The 20,893-nt window shown below is 41.7% G+C and overlaps 1 protein-coding gene across 2 annotated transcripts in view; it reads left to right on the plus strand.

Moving 5' to 3' along the window:
• The window catches only part of tmem183a (transmembrane protein 183A), a 41,500-nt gene that overhangs the window by 7,751 nt on the left and 12,856 nt on the right, over positions 1-20,893 (plus strand). For both annotated transcript variants that reach the window (XM_072480455.1, XM_072480456.1), the window contains exons 2-4: positions 6,351-6,440; positions 13,786-13,953; positions 18,224-18,380. In XM_072480455.1, the coding sequence (XP_072336556.1) occupies positions 6,351-6,440; positions 13,786-13,953; positions 18,224-18,380 (415 nt within the window). The remainder of the gene's footprint in view (positions 1-6,350; positions 6,441-13,785; positions 13,954-18,223; positions 18,381-20,893) is intronic.

The raw sequence follows: 20,893 nt of genomic DNA on the forward strand, positions 1-20,893 counted from the left end.
CTGGTAAACTACCATTTCTGCCGCTTGTTGGGATCGCAGATCATCCTTTTTCATTACATACTCAGTCTTAACCTTTGTAACTGAGCCTCCTTCTTGGCCTACACCCTCCTTCCAGTAAAATCTGACTGCCCTTGCCATCTGGGAAGGGTCGTTCTCTGTCCAATTCATGTTATTACATTTCACAGCAGTAACCACAGAAGGTGGTAGGCAATGCATTAACATAGCACAGTATTGAGGGGAATTCTGACCATTTTGATACAGCAAATCGCCTGACTGCCCCCGGTAGATTTCATTAAAACGCCCCAGAAATTCCTATGGCTCGTCAATCTTCCTAGGTTTTAGGTCTAAGATAACAGAAAGATTTATGGGCCTTTGAAATGTGCTATTCAACGCATTCAAGATCTGTGTCCTTCTTTTCTCTATTTGCTCTCTTTTTTTTTAAACTTAAAAATGTTTGAAAATTCAAATTGAATTACTGCAACTTGCAAGCTTAGCTCTGATCTCAACTCAGAACTAAATTTACAATTTGCTTAACACAAACTTGTATAACATTTACAACTTAATTATTTCTTTATCTTAACAATTTTTCTTTTAACAAGTTTTTTTTCTGTTACATACACAAGTATTAGCAAAATCAACTATCATCTCCAGATTGACACTTTTTAAAATGGTGTCCATGATCTTCTTTAAGTTTCTATTAATCTCCAGATAAAATGAGATAAACCTTATTTCAAGTAAGTAAAATTTAAGATTCTGGCAATTTCAATCAATTGCTTTCGAAAATAATAACTTTTATCAAAGAGGTGGAGAAACCCACTGGTTTCCTTTAATTAATTCAAAACGTAACTTTGCTGGTGTTCACTGACTCAAAGGAAAGGTATCCGATTACACTATGGCTGCTGCTGTTATCTCAAAGCCTGAGTGAGAAGCACTGTCTGTTTTCAACTCCGCCTGCTGCTGTTAACCCTTTGAGAGACTTCTGCTTCAACCAATATGCAGCATTCCTCACAATCTCAACTAGACCTCGGAACTTTACAGTCCAAGGAGACAATTTTAGCTTAATCAACTATATATTTAAAACACTCACACATAGAGTTGAACCATCTTCAGATTTAAAAACAGTTATACTGGACTGAACCTTCATTAATTAAGTCCCATCAGCCTCTGAACCCTGATAATAGACTGAACCTTCATTATTTAAGTCCCATCAGCCTCTGAACCCTGATAATAGACTGAACCTTCATTATTTAAGTCCCATCAGCCTCTGAACCCTGATAATAGACTGAACCTTCATTATTTAAGTCCCATCAGCCTCTGAACCCTGATAATAGACTGAACCTTCATTATTAAAGTCCCATCAGCCCAAAACCCTAACCCAAGCCGAAACAACAATATGAAATCCCATCAATTAAAGTGCTAATCCCCAGACTGACCTGTGATTTCGTCGAGGCGGTCTTTCTGTGCCAACCGCGAGTGACCAGACTAATCAGACGATAAGAAGAGGGGAACAATCAATGCGCGGTCGTTTTCCAGTTCTACATTGAGGGCCCTTTGTTCCCCATCTTCCTGTTCATAATCAGTCTAATTCTGATTTCGCAGTTGGATCAGGATCGCCCAGAGAAATCCCGGTTTTCGGCACCAAATGTAAATCTCCAAATTTCTTTCTCTGTCAGTCTGGCCTCAATAAAAGTTGAGACGGATTCGCACGTAAACAGAAGTTATTTATTTAGCTTGCAAGCTTGAATCATCTTACAGAAATGTAAGAGACATCCAGCTTCTTACATCCCAGAAAACGACTGAACTAAAAGACAAAGGGATCTCTGCAAAATCAATTCAAATGGTATCAAGTTTCACATACTCGACGGACATAGGTCAGCCTATGTCCCTCCTGACCTGTTAGATCTATTCTGATTGGCTCACTTCCAATCCCTTTCTCTGGCCCCTATCAATGCAGCATCACTCTCATAGACCCACCTCTTCCTGCTTTTTCCATGCGGTCTCAAATTCCTTTGTCCCTAACTGCAAGAATCAAAGTGGCTTATTTCTACATTACATTAACTAGTAACTCTAAAGTAACTATTTTATATCACATTCGTCACCTTCCCAGAGCCACTCATGGCATCAAGTCGGTGCTAAAAAAGAAAAAGTGCAGATTTCAGAGATTTTCGCATCTCCAAGTTTCGGCTAAGGGATTCTCAACCTGTACATCCTTACATTTCTAACCTTTCCCAGTTCTGATCAAAGGTCTGAAATGTTCATTTTGTTTCTTTCGCTGCAGATGTTACTTTGGCTGCTGATTTATTTACAGCATTTTCTGTTCCACCTTCCTTACATTAAGCAATTTGAGCTCATACAAAGCTCTGTATCTAGAGTCTCAAGTCCCAGACATTCATCACCCCCTGCCCCCCCCCCCTGAAAAAAATGCTTGAAGACCTATATTGGCTCCTGATCCTGTTGCACTCAATATTAAAAATTCTCATCCTTGTTTTCAAATCCTGTGTATCTCCCTAATCTTCTCCAGCCCAACAACCCTCTGATGTTTCCAAAAATGACTGACCTCTTACAGGCAGTGCCTTCAGTTGCCTCCGTCCTAAGCTCTGGAATTCCCTAAATTTCTCTCTAATTTGTTTTCCTCAAGGCACTCCAAGCACTCTTTAAAACCTGGCACTCTTTAAAACCTATCTCTGATCAAGCTTTTGGCCATCTAATATCTCCTTATGAGGCACTGTATCACATTTTCCCTGATATTGCTTCTTTGAAGGACTTTGGGATTTTTTACTGCATTAAAAGATTGTTTGCCGTTTTGCAAAAGGCTACCCAACCCAGCACCATTATTATGTGTTCTGAGGCTATGTAATGTCGAAAAGTAATAACTTCTATAATGTGGGACACAAAAGGTCAAAAGCTGTTTCATCTCAGACAGCATGGTGGCGCAGTGGGTTAGCCCTGTTGCCTCACGGCGCCGAGGTCCCAGGTTTGATCCCGGCTCTGGGCACTGTCCGTGTAGAGTTTGCACATTCTCCCAGTGTTTGCGTGGGTTTCGCCCCCACAACCTAAAAGATGTGCAGGCTAGGTGGATTGGCCACACTAAATTGCCCCCTTAACTGGAAAAATGAATTGGGTACACTAAAATTTAACAAAAAAAAGCTGTTTCCTCTCTGACTTTTAGATGCAAGTTTGCTTTCCAGTTTCTGATCTTTGTCAAAAACCAGCTCCCCCTCAGCACCAGACACAAATACAATTCCGACCTTGAGTTACCGTCCGCATGGAGTTTGTACGTTCTCTCCGTGTCTGCTTGGGTTTCCGCCGGGTGCTCTACTTTCCTCAACAATCCAAAGATGTGCAGGTTAGGTGGATTGGCCATGGTAAATTGCCCCTTCGTGTCCAAAATAAAAGGATTAGGTGGTGCTATGGGAGTAGGCTGAAGGTGTGGGCCTGGGTGAGGTGCTCCTTCGGAGGTTCAAAGCAGACTCAATGGGCCGAATGGCCTGCAATGTAGGGATTCCATTTCTCTTACAGTCTTAACTGACATTGACAGCGCATACTGTACTGCTTCAGTGGTATTTCTGAAATTCAGCTGTCGGGATAACCCACTGCAGTACCTTCTCAAAATATGCTTTATCTCCAAACTGCAAAGGAATGCCTCTCTCCTGCATTAATTAGGTATTTCTCTTATCAGCCATTCTTGCAACCTCATGGTACGTGCTGTTAATTAGTGACAACTGAAGGTTGGATGAAAGGTCACAGGCCTGAATTGTTAACTCCGTTTCCCCTTCATAGATGCTGCCTGACATGGTGAATATTTCTAGCATTTTCTATTTTTTTTCATTTTTTCGGCATCTGTAGTAATTTGTTTTTTGAACTTTTGTGCTACCTGCCCATGGCTGCTAAGAATGAGATTGGGCTTGTTTAATGTGACATAATTTAGGAAGAAAGCACCATACAAGTTGCACTGAATACATGCCTGCATTCCGGAGATTTGCCCTGAGCTGTGGCTGTTTGTCAATAATTTTCGAGAGCAGCTGCAAATAATTCATGTTTGAATTTACTTAGATTCTTGACTTTTAGCTTGCTGTATGTCACGAAGCATGCTGGTGTTATCTGTGAGGGTATCCCAACTTGGAAACACAAGTTCATGGGGGTATATAGTTTTGTTTTGGTGTGAGGAGACGAGTGAAACCCCAATGAGAATAAATAGCCCAGTCGTCGTGCAGCAGTTATTAAAGACTATTTAGTAAAGGAAAGACAAATACATACCAAAACAAGACTACTCTAATCTCATGCAATTAATGCCATGAATTACTAAACACACAGTTTCTACTGGACATACACCTATTACAAAATGTATCTACGATAGATAAATGTATCTGTAGACTTCCCGTGTTCAGCAAACAACAGCCAAATTGAATATCCAGCTGTAGTTCCCACATAATGCAAGGATGATACTCAAATCTGGGAACTGCCTTTTTCCTGGTCCAGCAAGGATATTTTAAAACTGCTGTTATGAAGGTTTTCTGTACTGTCTTGGCTCTAAGATTTAGATGCTTGTTTACTGTAAACCTATCCTTCAGGCTTGGTGGCTGGGAACTGGCCTGTCCACTTTCTGAGACTGCTAGATTGTAAGTGCCTCTCGTGGCTTCTCAGGGTCTGGGCAATTATATCTTTGTTTCTAGATGGCTGAGTTGATGCAGAGCAAGGCCAGCAGGGCGTGTTCAATTTCTGTATTGGCTGAAGTTATTCATGAAGGCTCATCTTCTCAACCTTGCCCCTTGCCTGAGGTATGGTGATCCTCGGGTTATATCACCACTGGTCAGGCCACCCCCCCCCCCCCCCCCCCCCCCGAAGGGGAAGAAGCCTATGGTAATCTGGGATTATGGTGACTTTACCTTGTGCGTTCTGTGTTTTCAGTTGTATTCGACTATACATTAACTTATCTCATGGACCTTCCTAATCATCTATAATTTGTCTGTCCTCCATAAACTATTCACACTTAATTATTATCTAAACTGCTGCTTTAACCTTGTTACCGGGAGAGATGCATACCAAACGAGGCCCTGCGAGTACTGTCTACCGCTATCGCAATGCAGATTCATGACGTACACAAAGCAGTACTGCTTTATAGATGAGTGTTTGCCGAATAGTGAGGAAAGTAGCACAGCAAGAAACTTTCTAGGAACAGTGCATTTCGCCCATATGATGTGGCAGAACAGTTGTCAAACTTTATCTTTGATGTGGAGATGCCAGTGTTGGACTGGGGTGAGCACAGTAAGAAGTCTTACAACACCAGTTCAAAGTTCAACAGGTTTGTTTCAAACAATAGCTTTTGGAGCTCTGCTTGTTCCTCAGGTGAATGAAGAGGTATGTTCCAGAAACATATATATGTAGACAAAGTCAAAGATGCAAGACTATGCTTTGAATGCGAGCATTTGCAGGTAATTAAGTCTTTACAGATCCAGAGATAGGGGTAACCCCAGGTTAAAGAGGTGTGAATTGTCTCAAGCCAGGACAGTTGGTAGGATTTCGCAAGCCCAGGCCAGATGGTGGGGGGTGAATGTAATGCGACATGAATCCATGGTCCCGGTTGAGGCCGTACTCATGTGTGCGGAACTTTATCTTCCGTGATGCCAATATTAAATCATCCTCGATTGACTCCACAATCCATGCTGTCCATTAATAATGCATATTCTGTAAATTTAATTAATTGTTGGGACGGAGTCAAGGTCTGGTGCCCTAAAAAAATAGGGGCAAAGTTTAAGTTTGTGTGTGCTGGTATTCCCTGTTCTAACAGTTTTTCTGCATTCAGTTTGAGTCATTATCAGCTTTTGATTGTAATGGAGAATTAGCTTTAAGTATTTATGTAGTTTGACCGGATGGTTTGGAGGTGTTACATAATTGAAAACTGAGCTGTCAGTGATCTGATTTTATAACTTTGCCACAATAATTAATTTCCTTTTTCTGTGGTGTTTAATCTCATCAGACCAGTTCTTCATGATTCCTCTGAAACTCCATGCATTTGTCCACCTTTTATGAAAGAGAGGCCATTCGCCATCCTATGTGAAATAAGTTTGGGATGTCTATCCAATTTTAAGTGTTTGTATCCAGAGGAAGAAAGTAAAGGTGTATGATGTATGTTGAGATTTGGAAACATGCAGTAGAATTTTTTTTCTTGTGCTTGTTCTCTCTTTGTACGTAGAAAAATAGTTTCTGTTAGGCTTCTACACACATTCTACTGTGCACAGACCCTCCAGTCACCCTTGCAAACTCATTGTAGTGGCAGCAGATAATATTTAATTTCACCTTTTTATTTTGTATTAATTTGCTATTGTTTAAACCTTTAACCTTTATTTCAGTTACTGTGGCAGATTATGCCGATTCAGATCCCGCTATCGTGAAGTCTGGTAGAGTAAAGAAAGCTGTAGCGAATGCAATTCAGAAAGAAGGTTAGTTTGTGAATATTTTTCAAAATATTATTTAAATATTTTGTCTAGCTTTTAATTTCTCTTAATCCCAAGTTTAAGGCTGCTAGCTACATTCTGCCATTAATTATTCAATTTTATCTTGATCAATGACTTTGTCATCTGGTTTGAGTTTAAAAAACCACAAGCAAATTAGCTGTATAGTTGTTGACATTTTTCCTGTCATGTGCTTAATGTTTCAGTTTAAGTGCATAAGTGAACAAAAGCTCTGGTTCTGTGCATAGGAACAGGTGTAGGCCATTCAGTCCATCGAGCCTGTCCCGCCATTTAATGAGATCATAGCTAATTTGTGACCTAACTCCATATACCTGCTTTTGGCTCATATCCCTTAATATCTGCTGAACAAAACCTATCTCAGATTTAAAATGAACTGATCTAGCTTCAACTGCTGTTTGTGGGAGAGAGTTCCAAACCTTTACCACTCTGAGTGAAGAAGTGCTTCCTAACATCTCTCCTGAATGGTCTAGTCCTAATTTTCAGACTGTGCCCCCTAGTTACATAAGAACTAGGAGCAGGAGTAGGCCACCTGGTCCCTTGAGTCTGCTCCGTCATTCAATAAGATCATGGCTAATCGTTTTGCAGACTCATCTCCACTTACCCGCCCGCTCACCATAACCTTTTATTCTTTTACTGTTTAAAAATCTATCTACCTTTGCTTCAAAAACATTTAGCGAGGTAGCCTCAACTGCTTCACTGGGCAGGGAATTCCACAGATTCACGACATTTTGGGTGAAGAAGTTCCTCCTCAACTCAGTCCTAAATCTGCTCCCCCTTATACAACATAGAACATACAGTGCAGAAGGAGGCCATTCGGCCCATCAAGTCTGCACTGACCCACTTAAGCCCTTACTTCAACCCGATCCCCGCTATGCCTCTAGTTCTAGTTTCACCCACCAGTGGAAACCACCTCCCTGCTTCTATACTATCTATTCCCTTCACAATTTTACATGTTTCCATAAGATTCCCTCTCATTCTTCTAAATTCCAATGAGTATAGTCCCAGTCTACGTAGTGTCTCATAAGCTAATCCTCTCAACTCCAGAATCAACTCAGTGAATCTCCTCTGCACACCCTCCAGTGCCAGTACATCCTTTCTCAAGGAAGGAGACCAAAACTGGACACACTACTCCAGGTGTGACCTCACCAGCACCCTACACAGCTGCAACATAACCTCCTTGCTTTTAAACTCCATCCTTCTAGCAGTGAAGGACAAAATTCCAATTGTCATCTTAAATTACTTGCTGCACCTGCAAACCAACTTTTTGTGATTCATGCACAAGGACACCCAGGTCCCTCTGCACAGCCACATGCTGCAATATTTTACCATTTATTTTGCTGTTATTCCTACCAAAATGGATGCCCTCACATTTATCAACATTGAACTCCATCTGCCAGACTCTTGCCCACTCACTTAAACTATCTATATCCCGCTGCAGACTTTCAGTGTCCTCTGCACACTTGATTATACCACTCATCTTAATGTCACCTGCGAACTTTGACACATTACACTTGGTCCCCAACTCCAGATCATCTATGTAAATTGTAAACAAATTTCCGAATCTCTAACCAGTGGAAATAGTTTATCTTTATCTACCCTGTCTTTCCCTGTTAATATCTTGAACACTTTGACCAGATCACCCCTTAACCTTCTAATTTCCAGCAAAAGCAGGTTTAATTTGAGTAATTTCTCCTCATAACTCAACCCCTGTAATCCAGGTATCATTTTTGTAAACCTACGTTGCAACCTCAAGGCCAAAATATCCTTCCTCGGGTGTGGTGCCCAGAACTGCTCTCCGTACTCAAGTGGGGTCTAACCAGGGTTTTGTGTAGGTGCAGCATAACCCCTGTGTCTTTATACTCCTATCCTCTAGATAAAAAGGTTGGCATTCCATTAGCCTTTTTGATTATTTTCATAGATTTCAAAGATTTTTACAGTGCAGAAGGAGGCCATTCGGCCCATCGAGTCTGCACCGGCCCATGGAAAGATCATCCTACCTAAGCCCACACATCCACCCTATCCCAGTAACCCCATCTAACCTTTTTGGACACGGGCAATTTAACATGGCCAATCCATCTAACCTACACATCTTTGGATTTCTGCACTTGTTTGTGTCATTTTAAGGATCTGTGTACCTGAACCCACAAGTCTCTTTAGACATCCACTGTACCTAACCTCTTTCCATTTTTGGTCCCAAAATGGATAACCTCACACTTGCTTACATTCAATTCCATCTGCCACAATTTTGCCCATTAACCTCGTCTGTCAATATCTAGGCTGTCTACAATGCCATTTTGGAGAGAAGATTTTTTCCCCCCTCCAGATGAGTGAAATGCTTGTCATTTAGTGTTCAATTCTGTTGAAGCATACACACTCAGAATGTCACCTAGAGAGGAAGAGCCTTTATTTATATATCATTCACAAACTCAAGGTGCTTGCCAATTAAGCATTTTTAAAAATGTTGTTGCAGTGGTAAGTAAGGGAACATGGCAGCCAGTCGACACACAACAAATATTCACAGACAACAATAGATCTATTTTGATGTTGGTGGAGCAATATATGTTGACCAAAGCACTGGGATAGCTCCCTTTTCCTCCTTGCATTTAAAACATTAAAAAAAAAAATTAATTCAAAGGATGTAGGTGTCGCTGGTTAGGCCAGCATTTATTGCCCATCCCGAGTTGACCTTCAGAAGGTGGTGGTGAGTTGCCTTCTTGAACCATTGCAGTCCTTGAGGTATAGGTGCACCCACTGCTGTGAGGGAGGGAGTGCCACACAACACGATGGAGGGTATCCTCAACATGAAGATTATGCGGTGGTCACCGATACTGTCATAGACAGATGCATCTGCAACATGCAGATTGGTCAGGATGAAGTCAAGTATGTTTTTCCCTCTTGTTGGTTCCCTTACCACCTGCTTCAGTCCCAGACTAGCAGTTATTTCCTTTAGGACCTGGCCAGCTTCATCTGTGGTGGTACTACTGAGCCACTCTTGGTAATGGACATTGAAGTTCCCCGCCCAGAGCATATTCTGTGCCCTTGCCAACCTCAGTGCTTCCTCCAAGTGGTGTTCAACATGGAGGAGTACTGATTCATCAGCTGATGGTGGCTGGTACATGGTAATCAGCAGGAGGTTTACTCTGGATTGTGATTAAACTCTATCCCTTCTGACTTGGGTGGAATGCTGCCACTGAGTCATTGCTGAGTGATCTGGGTGGTTCCACAATTTGCTTAATGCTATTTCCAAATTTATTCCACTGTTGTATTTAAGCTAATTGCAGTTTAAAAAATAGCTTGGGCCCTCCTGTCTGAAACAACAAGACTAGGGATTCCTGGCATTTGGCACACTGGGTTTGGGTCTGTCTCCTATTTGTGGAACAGCGTGTTTAGAGAGCACCATTGTGGATTATATAATTTACTGCAGAATTTTAAAAAAAAGTTGATTAAAATTCATAATAAACCAAATCATACAAAACAATTAACCAAAGTTACACATTCAACAAGCAAAAGCACATATTAACTGAGCCCCCCAAAACTAAACTAAACTTTCCAACAGCTGACGGTGACTAGCTCCTTAAAAAAGGAAATGAATGGCTGCCATCTTAGGTAGCACCCCTCCATCACACTCTAATGGTGTACGTCGCCTTCACCAAATGTAAGAAAGACATGAGGTCACCCAACCAAGCTGAAGACTGGGTGGAGTATGAGACCTCCACTCAAACAGAACTCGTCTATTCGCTATTACCGAGGCAAAGGCAAGGACGTCTGCCTTCACCCCCCGTCTGAAGCACCGGCCACCAAGGGACATGGATCCAAATCAACTTTGAGTATCTCTGACATGGTGTTGAAGAAAGAGATCCAAAAGCTTACCAACTTGGGACAAGACCAGAACTTATGAGTGCGGTTAGCCGGCCCCCAAGAGCAACACTCATACTTATCCTCCACCACCGAGAAAAATTCACTTATCCTCGTCAGCAAACTATCCCCTTTCTCGCCCTCTGATACGGCCCCACCCAAATACACATATGGATAGCAGCAAGGTGAACATAAACAACTAAAATCCACTTCTAACAAACCTAAACAAAACAAGAACTCCCCGTTCATTTTCTAAAAACCTATTGTAATTCGCTGCAGTTAATCCTTCAACACATGCCCGTTAGCTAACCCACAAGTTAGCAGGACAGTTCCCAACTAGAGTGAAGAAAAATGGTTACGAGCAACAAAATATTAAAGCTCCAACTGGGAGCTATATATTTTCATAACAATCTGAGCAGAATTCCACATGCAAGTAAACCCTAAATCTAAACCCAATCTGTAAAACGTCAACCCCATCAAGAACAGGAAATTGCAAAAATAAACATGGAACCCCAACAATACAACATGCCCACTCCCAACCCCAATCACACAGCACCCGACCCGTGTTTCTTTACAAAGGAGTCCATCTCTCCCGGCACATCAAATAAATAGTCCTTTCCAGTGAAAGTCACTCTTAACCGCGCCAAGTACACCACACCGGATCGGACTCTACCTTTGTACAGGGCAGTCTTGGCTTTGTTGAACGCAGTCCCCTTCTTTGCCAGCTCCGCTCCTGCTTCTTGGTGAAACCTGATGGCGTTATCTTCCCATTTGAAATCATGATGCTCCCTCACCCATCTCAGAGCCTGCTCTTTCTCTTTGAAGCTATGAGACTTCACTCACTGCACACGGTGGATCCTCTGGACAAGGCCTTTGCTGGCGTGTACGGTGGAGGGGACATGAATCCACCCTCCCCCGTCACCTCTCCAAATATCTCTGAAAAGTACTTTGTGGGCGTTGGACCTTCCATTCTTTCTAGCAGCCCCACAATTCAAACGTTTCACTTCCTGGGCCGATTCTCAGCTTCAGCGATTTATTCGCTTCGGCTACCAAGTGACATCTCCACTTCCAGTGAGGCAATCTGATCACTATGTCTCGAAAGGGCCCCATCCATGTCTTTTATCGTGGCTCTGTGGGCTTTCACAGTTTTGTTGGTCTTCTCCAGAGCCACTAGGATGGGAGCCAAGATCTCCCATTGATATGCGGAAGTCCTCCGACACAACCCGCCAGTGCTTATCGAATTCTTTTGCCAAGGTACTTGAAAGTACCCCGGCTGTTAGTGGAATGGCCAGAGCCCCAAAGGCTACCTCTGCCATTTTATCTACTGACAAGCTCCAAGAGGCCTCAGATTCCTTTGACGAACTTCTATTGTCTGCCTTTTTCCCCCTGGCTTTTCTGGCATTTCACCTATATAGGATCCTTATCCATTAATTCTGTGGATTTTCAAAAGAAGATGCCCCTTAAACTAAGAGAAAAGGGCAAGAAGTGCAGTACTCTAGCAGGAACCACCTCGTGCACGTTTTCCCCGTACATAACGCCACTGGACGTCCAACTGCAGAATGTATTTTGTTGCTTGATTAGCAGGTCTGGAAAGAGCATGGAAAGGCCCTTGAAGTTTAACAATAGGGGAGGGGATCTCTTGCCCTGTGCCTGAGTTGTGTAATATATAGCTTCAATTCTTCCATTCTCCATATGCAGCCTGTAATCTAGTGATCTATGTATGCATAGTGGAAGAATTAAAGCAAGCATAAGGACGGCAAAACTAGCCTAATAGATTGAAGTTACTCAGTGAATGTGCACAGATTATTTGAGGGAAAGGGGAGGGAGACAGAGCAGAGGGGTATTCAATAAAATATTGCATGTACACATGAGCAAGGCTTGTTATAGATACTGTAGATATTGGCTGATAAGTCGATCTTTGAAACCTCAAAAAATCTCTCCATTATGGGGATTGACTTATTACGGCGAGTAGAAAATTGAACCGCTGGTGTTCGTGGTTGCCACGTTGAAATGTAATTGGCATCCAATGCAAAGAGTGGGCTTGTCCTAAGCTCCTGTGCATCTTTGCAACACGGCCCATATTGCCTGCTTGCACCCAGTTATTTATTTATTTTTTATAAATTTAGAGTACCCAATTATTTTTATTTTTCCAATTAAGGAGCAATTTAGCATGGCCAATACACCTACCCTGCATATCTTTGGGTTGTGGGTGTGAGACCCACGCAGACTGAGAATGTGCTAACTCCACACGGACAGTGACCCGGGGCCGGGATCGAACCCGGGTCCTTGGCACCATGAGGCAGCAGTGCTAACCACTGTGCCACCCTGCTTGCACCCAGTTATAAGATAGAGGAAAAAACAATTGAGGCTGACTACTAATATAAATATGGCATGTTGTGACTGTGAAGGGTCAATTTGTATGCCAGTATAGGCAAAAGCAGTTTTTGGTGTTAGAAAATGGGCTCAATTTTTATGCTGGGTCAATTTGAATGAAACAATTCATGGCAAATTAAGTTTACCTGGTTAATCTCAGGAGCTTTTTACCAGATGTATATCCTTAATAATCCCTAATTCAACCCTCTTTGCCTCATCAATCATACTTCATTTAAAATAAATTTGGATTTGAAAATGTTCTATTTTCTCCTTGTATATTCATGTATTCCAGTGGCTGAATGTTTTGCCAGACATTACTTTTGTGGAAGGGTTGGCTTACAGAGGAATCATTCAGAATTTTCTTTACATGTAGAATTGACTCTAAAACTAAACCAGGCACTGAACAAATGTGAAACAAAAGTTTTATTTGCAGTGGTACATAAAATCCAGCTGTTTTAAACTTGTGTTAACTGAAAGGATCTGTTACAATGCTTTTATTAAGTATAAATTTACAGAGTTTCTATTGCATTTTTTTCTAGCAGCTCTGGTAACTGGTTATTGTATAACATTGCATTTGAAATAGTTAGAGTGGCAACAATCAACCCATTCTGGATGATTTATACAATTTATACAATCTTGTATATAATTGGGTTTATTTAAGCCAGTATCCAAATTCCTTGAAAACATTGTACACAAGCCAGTCTCCTTTTAATGTGCAATATCCTTTAGTTTGTCATATTTAATGCTCAACCAGTGCCTGTCCTATAACCTCTGGAATGTTAACAGCTTTGGTGTTGTATTTTCAAGATGTTCTTTCCAGACTGAACCCGGGAGTAAGAGAGGGAATCGTGTAGAATTGTACTGCCTGGGTGATTTACAAAGTTCATATGGATATAATTTAAAAATGTACACACTGTCTTTATATATCACTGAAATATTAGTGACACCACTAGCTCTAATTATATCAGTTGTACTTTAAAATATTTTTCATGAAATATAACTCGTTGTGGTAAACCCTTCAGAATTACAGGTTTGTATAGTTTAATGATAAGCAAACACTGACAATTTAGTGGTTTTATTTTAGTAAAGTTGCTGTGTGGTTTGGAAGCGTCTCAAGTCCCTGTGACAGAGGAGGCTCTTTCCTCTGTTCCTGACGATCATTTGGACTGTAACAGCAGTGATGAAGTAGACGCTGATGGCCACTCAAATGAGTTGAAAGTTTCTAGGAAAAAGAAAAGCAAAAGACAGCAAGGTAATTCACTCTTAATATTGCAACAAGGAAATTGTAAATGTGGCTGGAAGGTTGTTTTCGTTGGAAAGACGAAGGTTGAGGGGGGACCTGATTTAGATCTACAAAATTGAGAGGTATGGACAGGGTGGATAGCAACAAGCTTTTTCCAAGAGTGGGGGTGTCAATTACAAGGGGTCACGATTTCAATGTGAGAGGGGGAAAGTTTAAGGGAGATGTGCATGGAAATTTTTTTACGCAGAGGGTGGTGGGTGCCTGGAATGCTTTGCCAGCGGAGGTGGTAGAGGCGGGCACGATAGCATCATTTAAGATGCATCGAGACAGATATGAACGGGCGGGGAACAGGTCCTTGGAAAATAGAAGACAGGTTTAGATAAAGGATCTGGATCGGCGCAGGCTGGGAGGGCCGAAGGGCCTGTTCCTGTGCTGTAATTTTCTTTGTTCTTTGTTCAAAACGCTTGATGGTATATTTTTCAATTCAAGTTAACTTTATTGCCTTTTTTTTTACTTGTCTTGTGATTATATGCTGCATGCGTATGTTGCGGGACCAATAAATGTTTGTTTAAAGTAGACAAAATTTAAATTCCCATTTACCCGCAAGGAAATAAAGCCACAAGATTCAGTTTTAAACAAACAAAATAAACGTTGATTTTTATTTGTAATCTACAATATCTACATTGTACTCTAAAAGATTCAGAATTAACATGGGGTAAATGTGGTTAACAGACAAACTGTGGTTAAACACATCACATTGCACATTAAATGGCAGATGTAGACAGATCCCATGGTTTTCTCAGCCACCCACCCACCCACCCAGACGTCAGTGACCAGTGTGAGTCTCAGAATCACATTAAAACTCTTGGCTCCCTCACATGAGATTTCAACTTCTCATTTTCAATGATCTAGCTTCTGAATTCCTTGAAAAGCAGCTTCAACTTGGATTTCCTCAATATCTGTTCACCTCCCGATTGTTCAATTTCCTCTCCTCTGACTGCAATCCATGGGATTCACAAAGCTGATGCTGTCTGTAAAATTCAAACTCTTCGACCAGTTTATTATTCAAATGTTTTACCCAGGAGCCCTTTTTTGCGAGATGAACAAAGGACCGACACAAGTTCACAATTCACAATTTAACAAAAGACCTGGCTCCCATGCCCACTTGTTTGTTCTTGGCCTGCTGCAATGTTCCAGTGAAGCTCAACGCAAACTGGAGGAACAACATCTCATCTTCCGGTTAGGCACGCTACAGCCTTCCGGCCTGAACATCGAATTCAACCATTTCAGATGATCAGCTCTACCCCACCTCGACCCATTTGTTTTCATTTCATTTTAACTGTCTTTTACCATTTATTTTTTAATATATATATATTTAATTCCCCCCCCCCTCCCCACCAATCTTATCCACCTTTCTCCCCTTTGCTTTCCCCTTCCCCCCACCCCCACCCCCCACAACTACAGTTCATCCTCTGATGTTAGTTTCCATGCTATTTGACCTTTCACATCTTTTGTCCTCTCTGGGGACTGCCATTAGCACTCTTTCCCCTTGGTTTCTGTGGCCATTAGCACCCGGTTTCCCTGGGTTTCTGTGGCTATGACTCATCTTTCATTCTCACTCCACATTATAAATATTTCCCACTTTCTCTGTCTGTTAAAGAGTCATCAGACTAGAAACGTTAGCTCTTTTCTCTCCCTACAGATGCTGCCAGACCTGCTGAGATTTTCCAGCATTTTCTCTTTCGTTTCAGATTCCAGCATCCGCAGTAATTTGCTTTTATTGTTTCACAATTCAACCAAGTTTATTTTCAAACACAGTAAAACAGTTTATTCCCCAAATTATCCCAACTATAATATGCCTTATAATATAACTTAATACTAACTGTACCGATAAACTGGATCGAGCTGTGGGTCCAGTCCTCTGAGTCTCGGTCATCTCATGGCCTTTGTCTGCGAAGGTGAGTCTCGTATGCTGCTTCCTTCTGACCTCTAGTCCACCATTGAGAATTCTCCGCTGCCTCAGCATCGAGTCTTGGCTGGGGATGGTTTCTGGGCGCCTCCTTCTTATCCCCCTCTTCGCCCCCTTCCAGAAGCTTATCTGGCCCTCAGCCATGAGGTCACTGGGCGGGGTTTGCAACACCCAATCGAGTTGCCGGTTGCAACTCTGCAGGACACCAGGAACTCTCCCCAAAGGTCCATCCTTAGGTGTGCTGGCTGCGCGTAATCTTAACCCATATAAGATGGTCTAGGTGCCAGGAAGTCTGGTTTCATCTGCGCAATCCACAACAATTGATCCATTTGAATGGGGCTGATTACCTTCCGCAAGCCCAGACATGCCCAAATTGTCTGTCTCTGTCCAGTGAATTCGATTTTGGTTGTTTGACTTCCCATCAGGTCTGTCTGTGGTTCTGACTGGCTTTAATTTAAGTGTCCAATCCTGTATTGGGCCTAAGATTCAGGCCGTTGGCCATTTTGCCACACTGAACTCCGATCTCTTATCAGCACACTACCAAGTCTCTTGCAGACTACGAGCTTCACTAAGCTGGTTCTGCCCCAGTGTTTCTCCGTATTCCAGTCTCCTGGCTGTACTTCTCCATAAATGGCTCCCAGGGCTTCTCTGAGCCCTGACTGCCAGGCACAAAACCAGTGACCTTCCACCTTCTCAGCTCCCCATGACTATAAGCCCTAACTGCTGGATCCTGCTAACATCTAAAGCGCACAAGGTTGAAACTGGTGCCCTCAGCTGTAACAGTGGCGCCAGAGCTTCCTCATTCCTTCACTGCTTGAAGCTTGCGAACGGCGGTCCATTTTTTTAATATGGAGCCTCTTGCCCTGTTGCAGAACACTGAGATAAATTGAAACCATAGAACCTTCTTAAGTACCACCCATCTTGACAATGTAGCCTTCCAGGGTTTACTGAATGCTCTTAAACTTATTCAGCAATAACTTTCATTAAAAAAAAATCATCTAGGCTGCACTGTTTTGCAAGCAGTGTAGATATCACATTACCAGCTAAGTAAGCTCTCCCGCTGTTATAAGATCCTACCTTTTTAGCTGTCGACCCCTCCAAGTCAGCGTGTCCCCAAGCTTCTGGATGTCATAGATTCCAAACCGCTTTAGTTGCATTTATCCCATTTCCACTTTAATTTTCCGAGAACTAAGAATTATTTCTGAAATATTAACATGAACCATGAATTAGATTGAGCAAGCACAAGACAATTGCGCATAAGAAACCAACTTTTTTCACAGCATGGAATATGAAGTCTCTGAAGTCCAAGAATATCATTGGGTTTCACTCTCTTCAGCTACCTGACCAGCCCTGGAAACTCTCCTTTATATGCCTTGCAAAGTGTATCTCATCGATAAACTCAAATTTCACAAATAACCCTATCTAACTCCTTCATGATTAAGTACGTCCAAATTTTATGATTTTGCTCCAGACCTTCCCAAGGCTTGCTTGTTTACCCAAATTATGACATAGATCCACTCTATAATTTAGTTAATTGATCCCTCTGCTTATATTTGTTACATTTATCACTCAAGTTATACATTCATCTCTAATGCTCAATGTTTGAGTCACTTATTTCCTTGCTGATAATTCTGGAATTAAATATAATTAGTTCCCCCTTGCTCACAGGCAGATTCCTACATTTCCATCTCTCCTCTTATCTAGACAGCCTAGTGTCCCAGTGACCAGTTATGGTTTATACAGTTCAGTTTGATTAACTCTTCTCCAACATGTCCCAACACCTTCAACTCCGAGCTGTGTTGTACAAAGGCTGATAGCTGACAGTATCATTGAAAATTCTTGGCATTCGGGGGAATATGGATGTGCAATCACACAAGCAGATTGATGTAATTGTAAAATCCCAATGTTGCATAATTTGTAATTCTCAGATGCTTTGATCGATATCTACCTCAAATAGTATAAAAATAGTCTGTGTGCTATATTTGCTCTCCTTCAGACCTTTCCCCACAAGTCAAGTACCATGCTCAAATTCCTGTCATAGGTCAGAAAAAGTACTGAACAAAAGTGATCCTTTGGTACAGAAGCTGAATCGTCTTAAATGCCAAGCGACTGTCGGTTACAATTGTCAGGCCTGTGAAACAATTAAACTCATCTTGTCCAGGGCAAAATTATTATGTTTTAAACATATACATGTGCATCATTATGGAAAGGAAGTTTTATAATGTAGCGTGCTATATTATCCCCTTGCTACAGCATCACTGAATCATATGTTTCTACTTGCTGGAATCTTTTCCTCCCCTTCCCTAATAGATAATGCAGAGCACTGCGGACAACAGTACCCTATAGATATTTGGTTGTTTCTGGCATCCTACATACGACCTGAGGATGTTGCGAAGTTTGCTCTAATTTGTAAAAATGCCTGGACTGTTACCTGTACTGCTGCATTTTGGACCAGGTTATACAGGAGGTGAGATGCTTTGATTACTTTTTGTTCTGTAAACTATTGCCAACTGTAGGGATTGATATCAGAAGTTATTTACAGAGGCAGTAAAGGAGCTTGATGATTTTCTTTTTATAAAAGGAATTTAGTGTATTTTCAGAACAGCAAACATACTTATTTATCAAAGACTCATGAAACAAATGAAATGAAATTTTCAAGTGCACTTGCAAATTGTCTGCCTCAGTTTTTATTTGCATATCAAGTACTTGGAATAATAAATGGAGTCATAGTGAACAGATGTCCAGTTCTCCACCTCTAACATTTTCCTAGTGTCAATGACAACTTCTGCTTCAAGGCTGATACCAAATTGTTGATCAGCCAAACCTCTCCTTACTTTCCATGGCTTCATACACTTTACAACTAATCTGTGAGAATCTGTAGCGCTGGTTCCTTAATTGTGTTTCAAATCTTGTATCCTATTCATTTAAAAGTGCTCTTCACAACCTTCACAACTTTGCTTGAATCCAGCACTTCTTTACCCACTGTTGCCAAAATTTGCCTTGTCACATCTAGGTTCAATTTCTCTCCTTGCTGGCCAAACCCCTCCACAGATTTCAGCTCATTCAAAATCCCGCCATCTGCATTCTATTGAACTTTAACTGTCACATGAGCCCATCCCTCCCAGCTCTGCAGCTGTTTCCAGCCTTCCATGGAATTCATTAGATCGCCATTGCCTTTCCTCTGCATTCAGTGGAAGAACCAACTCTTAGCCCTACTGTTTGCAACTAGTTCTTAAACTCCTGTCTTTAACAGCATTCAGAAATGCTGTATGTTTGACCAAACCTTCAGTTATCTTTCAGTTTCCTCATAATATCAGTATATGTTCATTTTCCTCTCTGGAATTTTATATTTTAAAAATTTATTTGGAATTTTCCACAGCAAAACAGGTTCAGTTGAGCTGAATAAAGCTGCCTAATTGGATGCTTGCACCATCTAACAGAGGTGCAACCACACACACAATGGAGGTGTGCAGAAGGAGAAACATCAGGATCAGTTCCATGATATGGCGCAGAGGGTGCTTAACTCATTTCAAAAACCCTCTGATTTAATTTGGTCATCCGGAAGCCTCACTCTTCCATAAGGATAGCATTTACAATTTCCTATTCCTTGTGATACTTACATTTCTGATACGTGGAACTCTTTTGGTTGCTTTTCTTTGCTCTTTCTGAGGGAATAATTTCCCTATGATTGGTGGACCAAAACCGTCCATAGTAGTGCAAGGTAAGAAATGCTCTAATGTAAATTGAGACAAAGCTTTTTAAATTTTGTATATTTTCAAGCATTCTCTTTGAGGTTAAGTCATGTTTGAGAATGTGAATTTTTTGATGTGCATGCAAACTGGTCTATTTGATGCCAGAATTCTCTGAACTTCCCAAACAGTGATTTATGTTCTGTGTGCTTACAGCTTTGAACTTCATAAAAGTATAGCATTCCAAATACACTGAAATTCTGTACTGATTGCTTGCAGTACGATCTTTATCCGGTTCTTTATTGAAACATACCAGCTAAATTGGCTGCAACTTTGAAACGGAATATGTTCACCCAGCTCAAATCAGGATTTTTGCCGTGTGGGTTTAAATGGTTTACTGTGAGCATTAATACCCTATATTCCAAAACTGCTCAGTTGATACTGATGGTAGTAGCTCCTTATAAACTGAAGTATACAATCTAATCTAGTTATTTTTCCCAATGTAAAGTGGGTCAGAAGTATAAACATGTATCTGACAGACAAAACACAACGCTTTTTCATTGATTGTCAGCAGTGGTGAGAACAATTAAACACAATCATCAGCTTTGACTTAATTAGATTACTACTTTCACTTTTACATTTCTATCCCTCGAAACAGTGACTAGTGGACTTCCGGGTGCGGCGATGACCAGCTAGGTCGCACGTTTCGGCAGCTCCCGGTGGAACGGACTTTTGGGCTCTTAATAAGAGCCCCAACGGCAATTTTAACGGCTAAAAGCACTGTGCGGTAAACCAGAAGGGAATCCCCCCTGGATACGGATGGAAAAAGGAGAGGAAAGTGGCCGGATTGCGGTGGATCCTTTAGAGCAGCGGCAAGGAAGGCAAGCAAAAACCAAGATGGCGTCGGAAGGTGGCAGTTTAATATGGGGCCCTGAACAACACGAGTTTTTGAAACGCTGCGTGGAAGAGCTTAAAAAGGAGATGAAGAAGGAGCTGTTGGCCCCGATATTACAGGCGATTGAAGGGCTAAAAGATGAGCAAAAGACCCAGGAGCGGGAGCTTCGGGTCGTGAAGGCAACGGCTGCCGAGGACGATATACAGGGCCTGGTGGTGAAGACGGAGATCCACGAGGCACACCATAAACGATGTGTGGAAAGGCTGGAGGTGCTGGAGAATAATGCGAGGAGGAAGAATTGAAGGATTCTTGGTCTTCCTGAAAGTGCAGAAGGGGCGGACGTCGGGGCATATGTGAGCACTATGCTGCACTCGTTAATGGGAGCGGAGGCCCCGA

Source organism: Scyliorhinus torazame, chromosome 17, assembly GCF_047496885.1.
Source record: "Scyliorhinus torazame isolate Kashiwa2021f chromosome 17, sScyTor2.1, whole genome shotgun sequence".
In the NCBI taxonomy this organism is placed as follows: domain Eukaryota; kingdom Metazoa; phylum Chordata; class Chondrichthyes; order Carcharhiniformes; family Scyliorhinidae; genus Scyliorhinus; species Scyliorhinus torazame.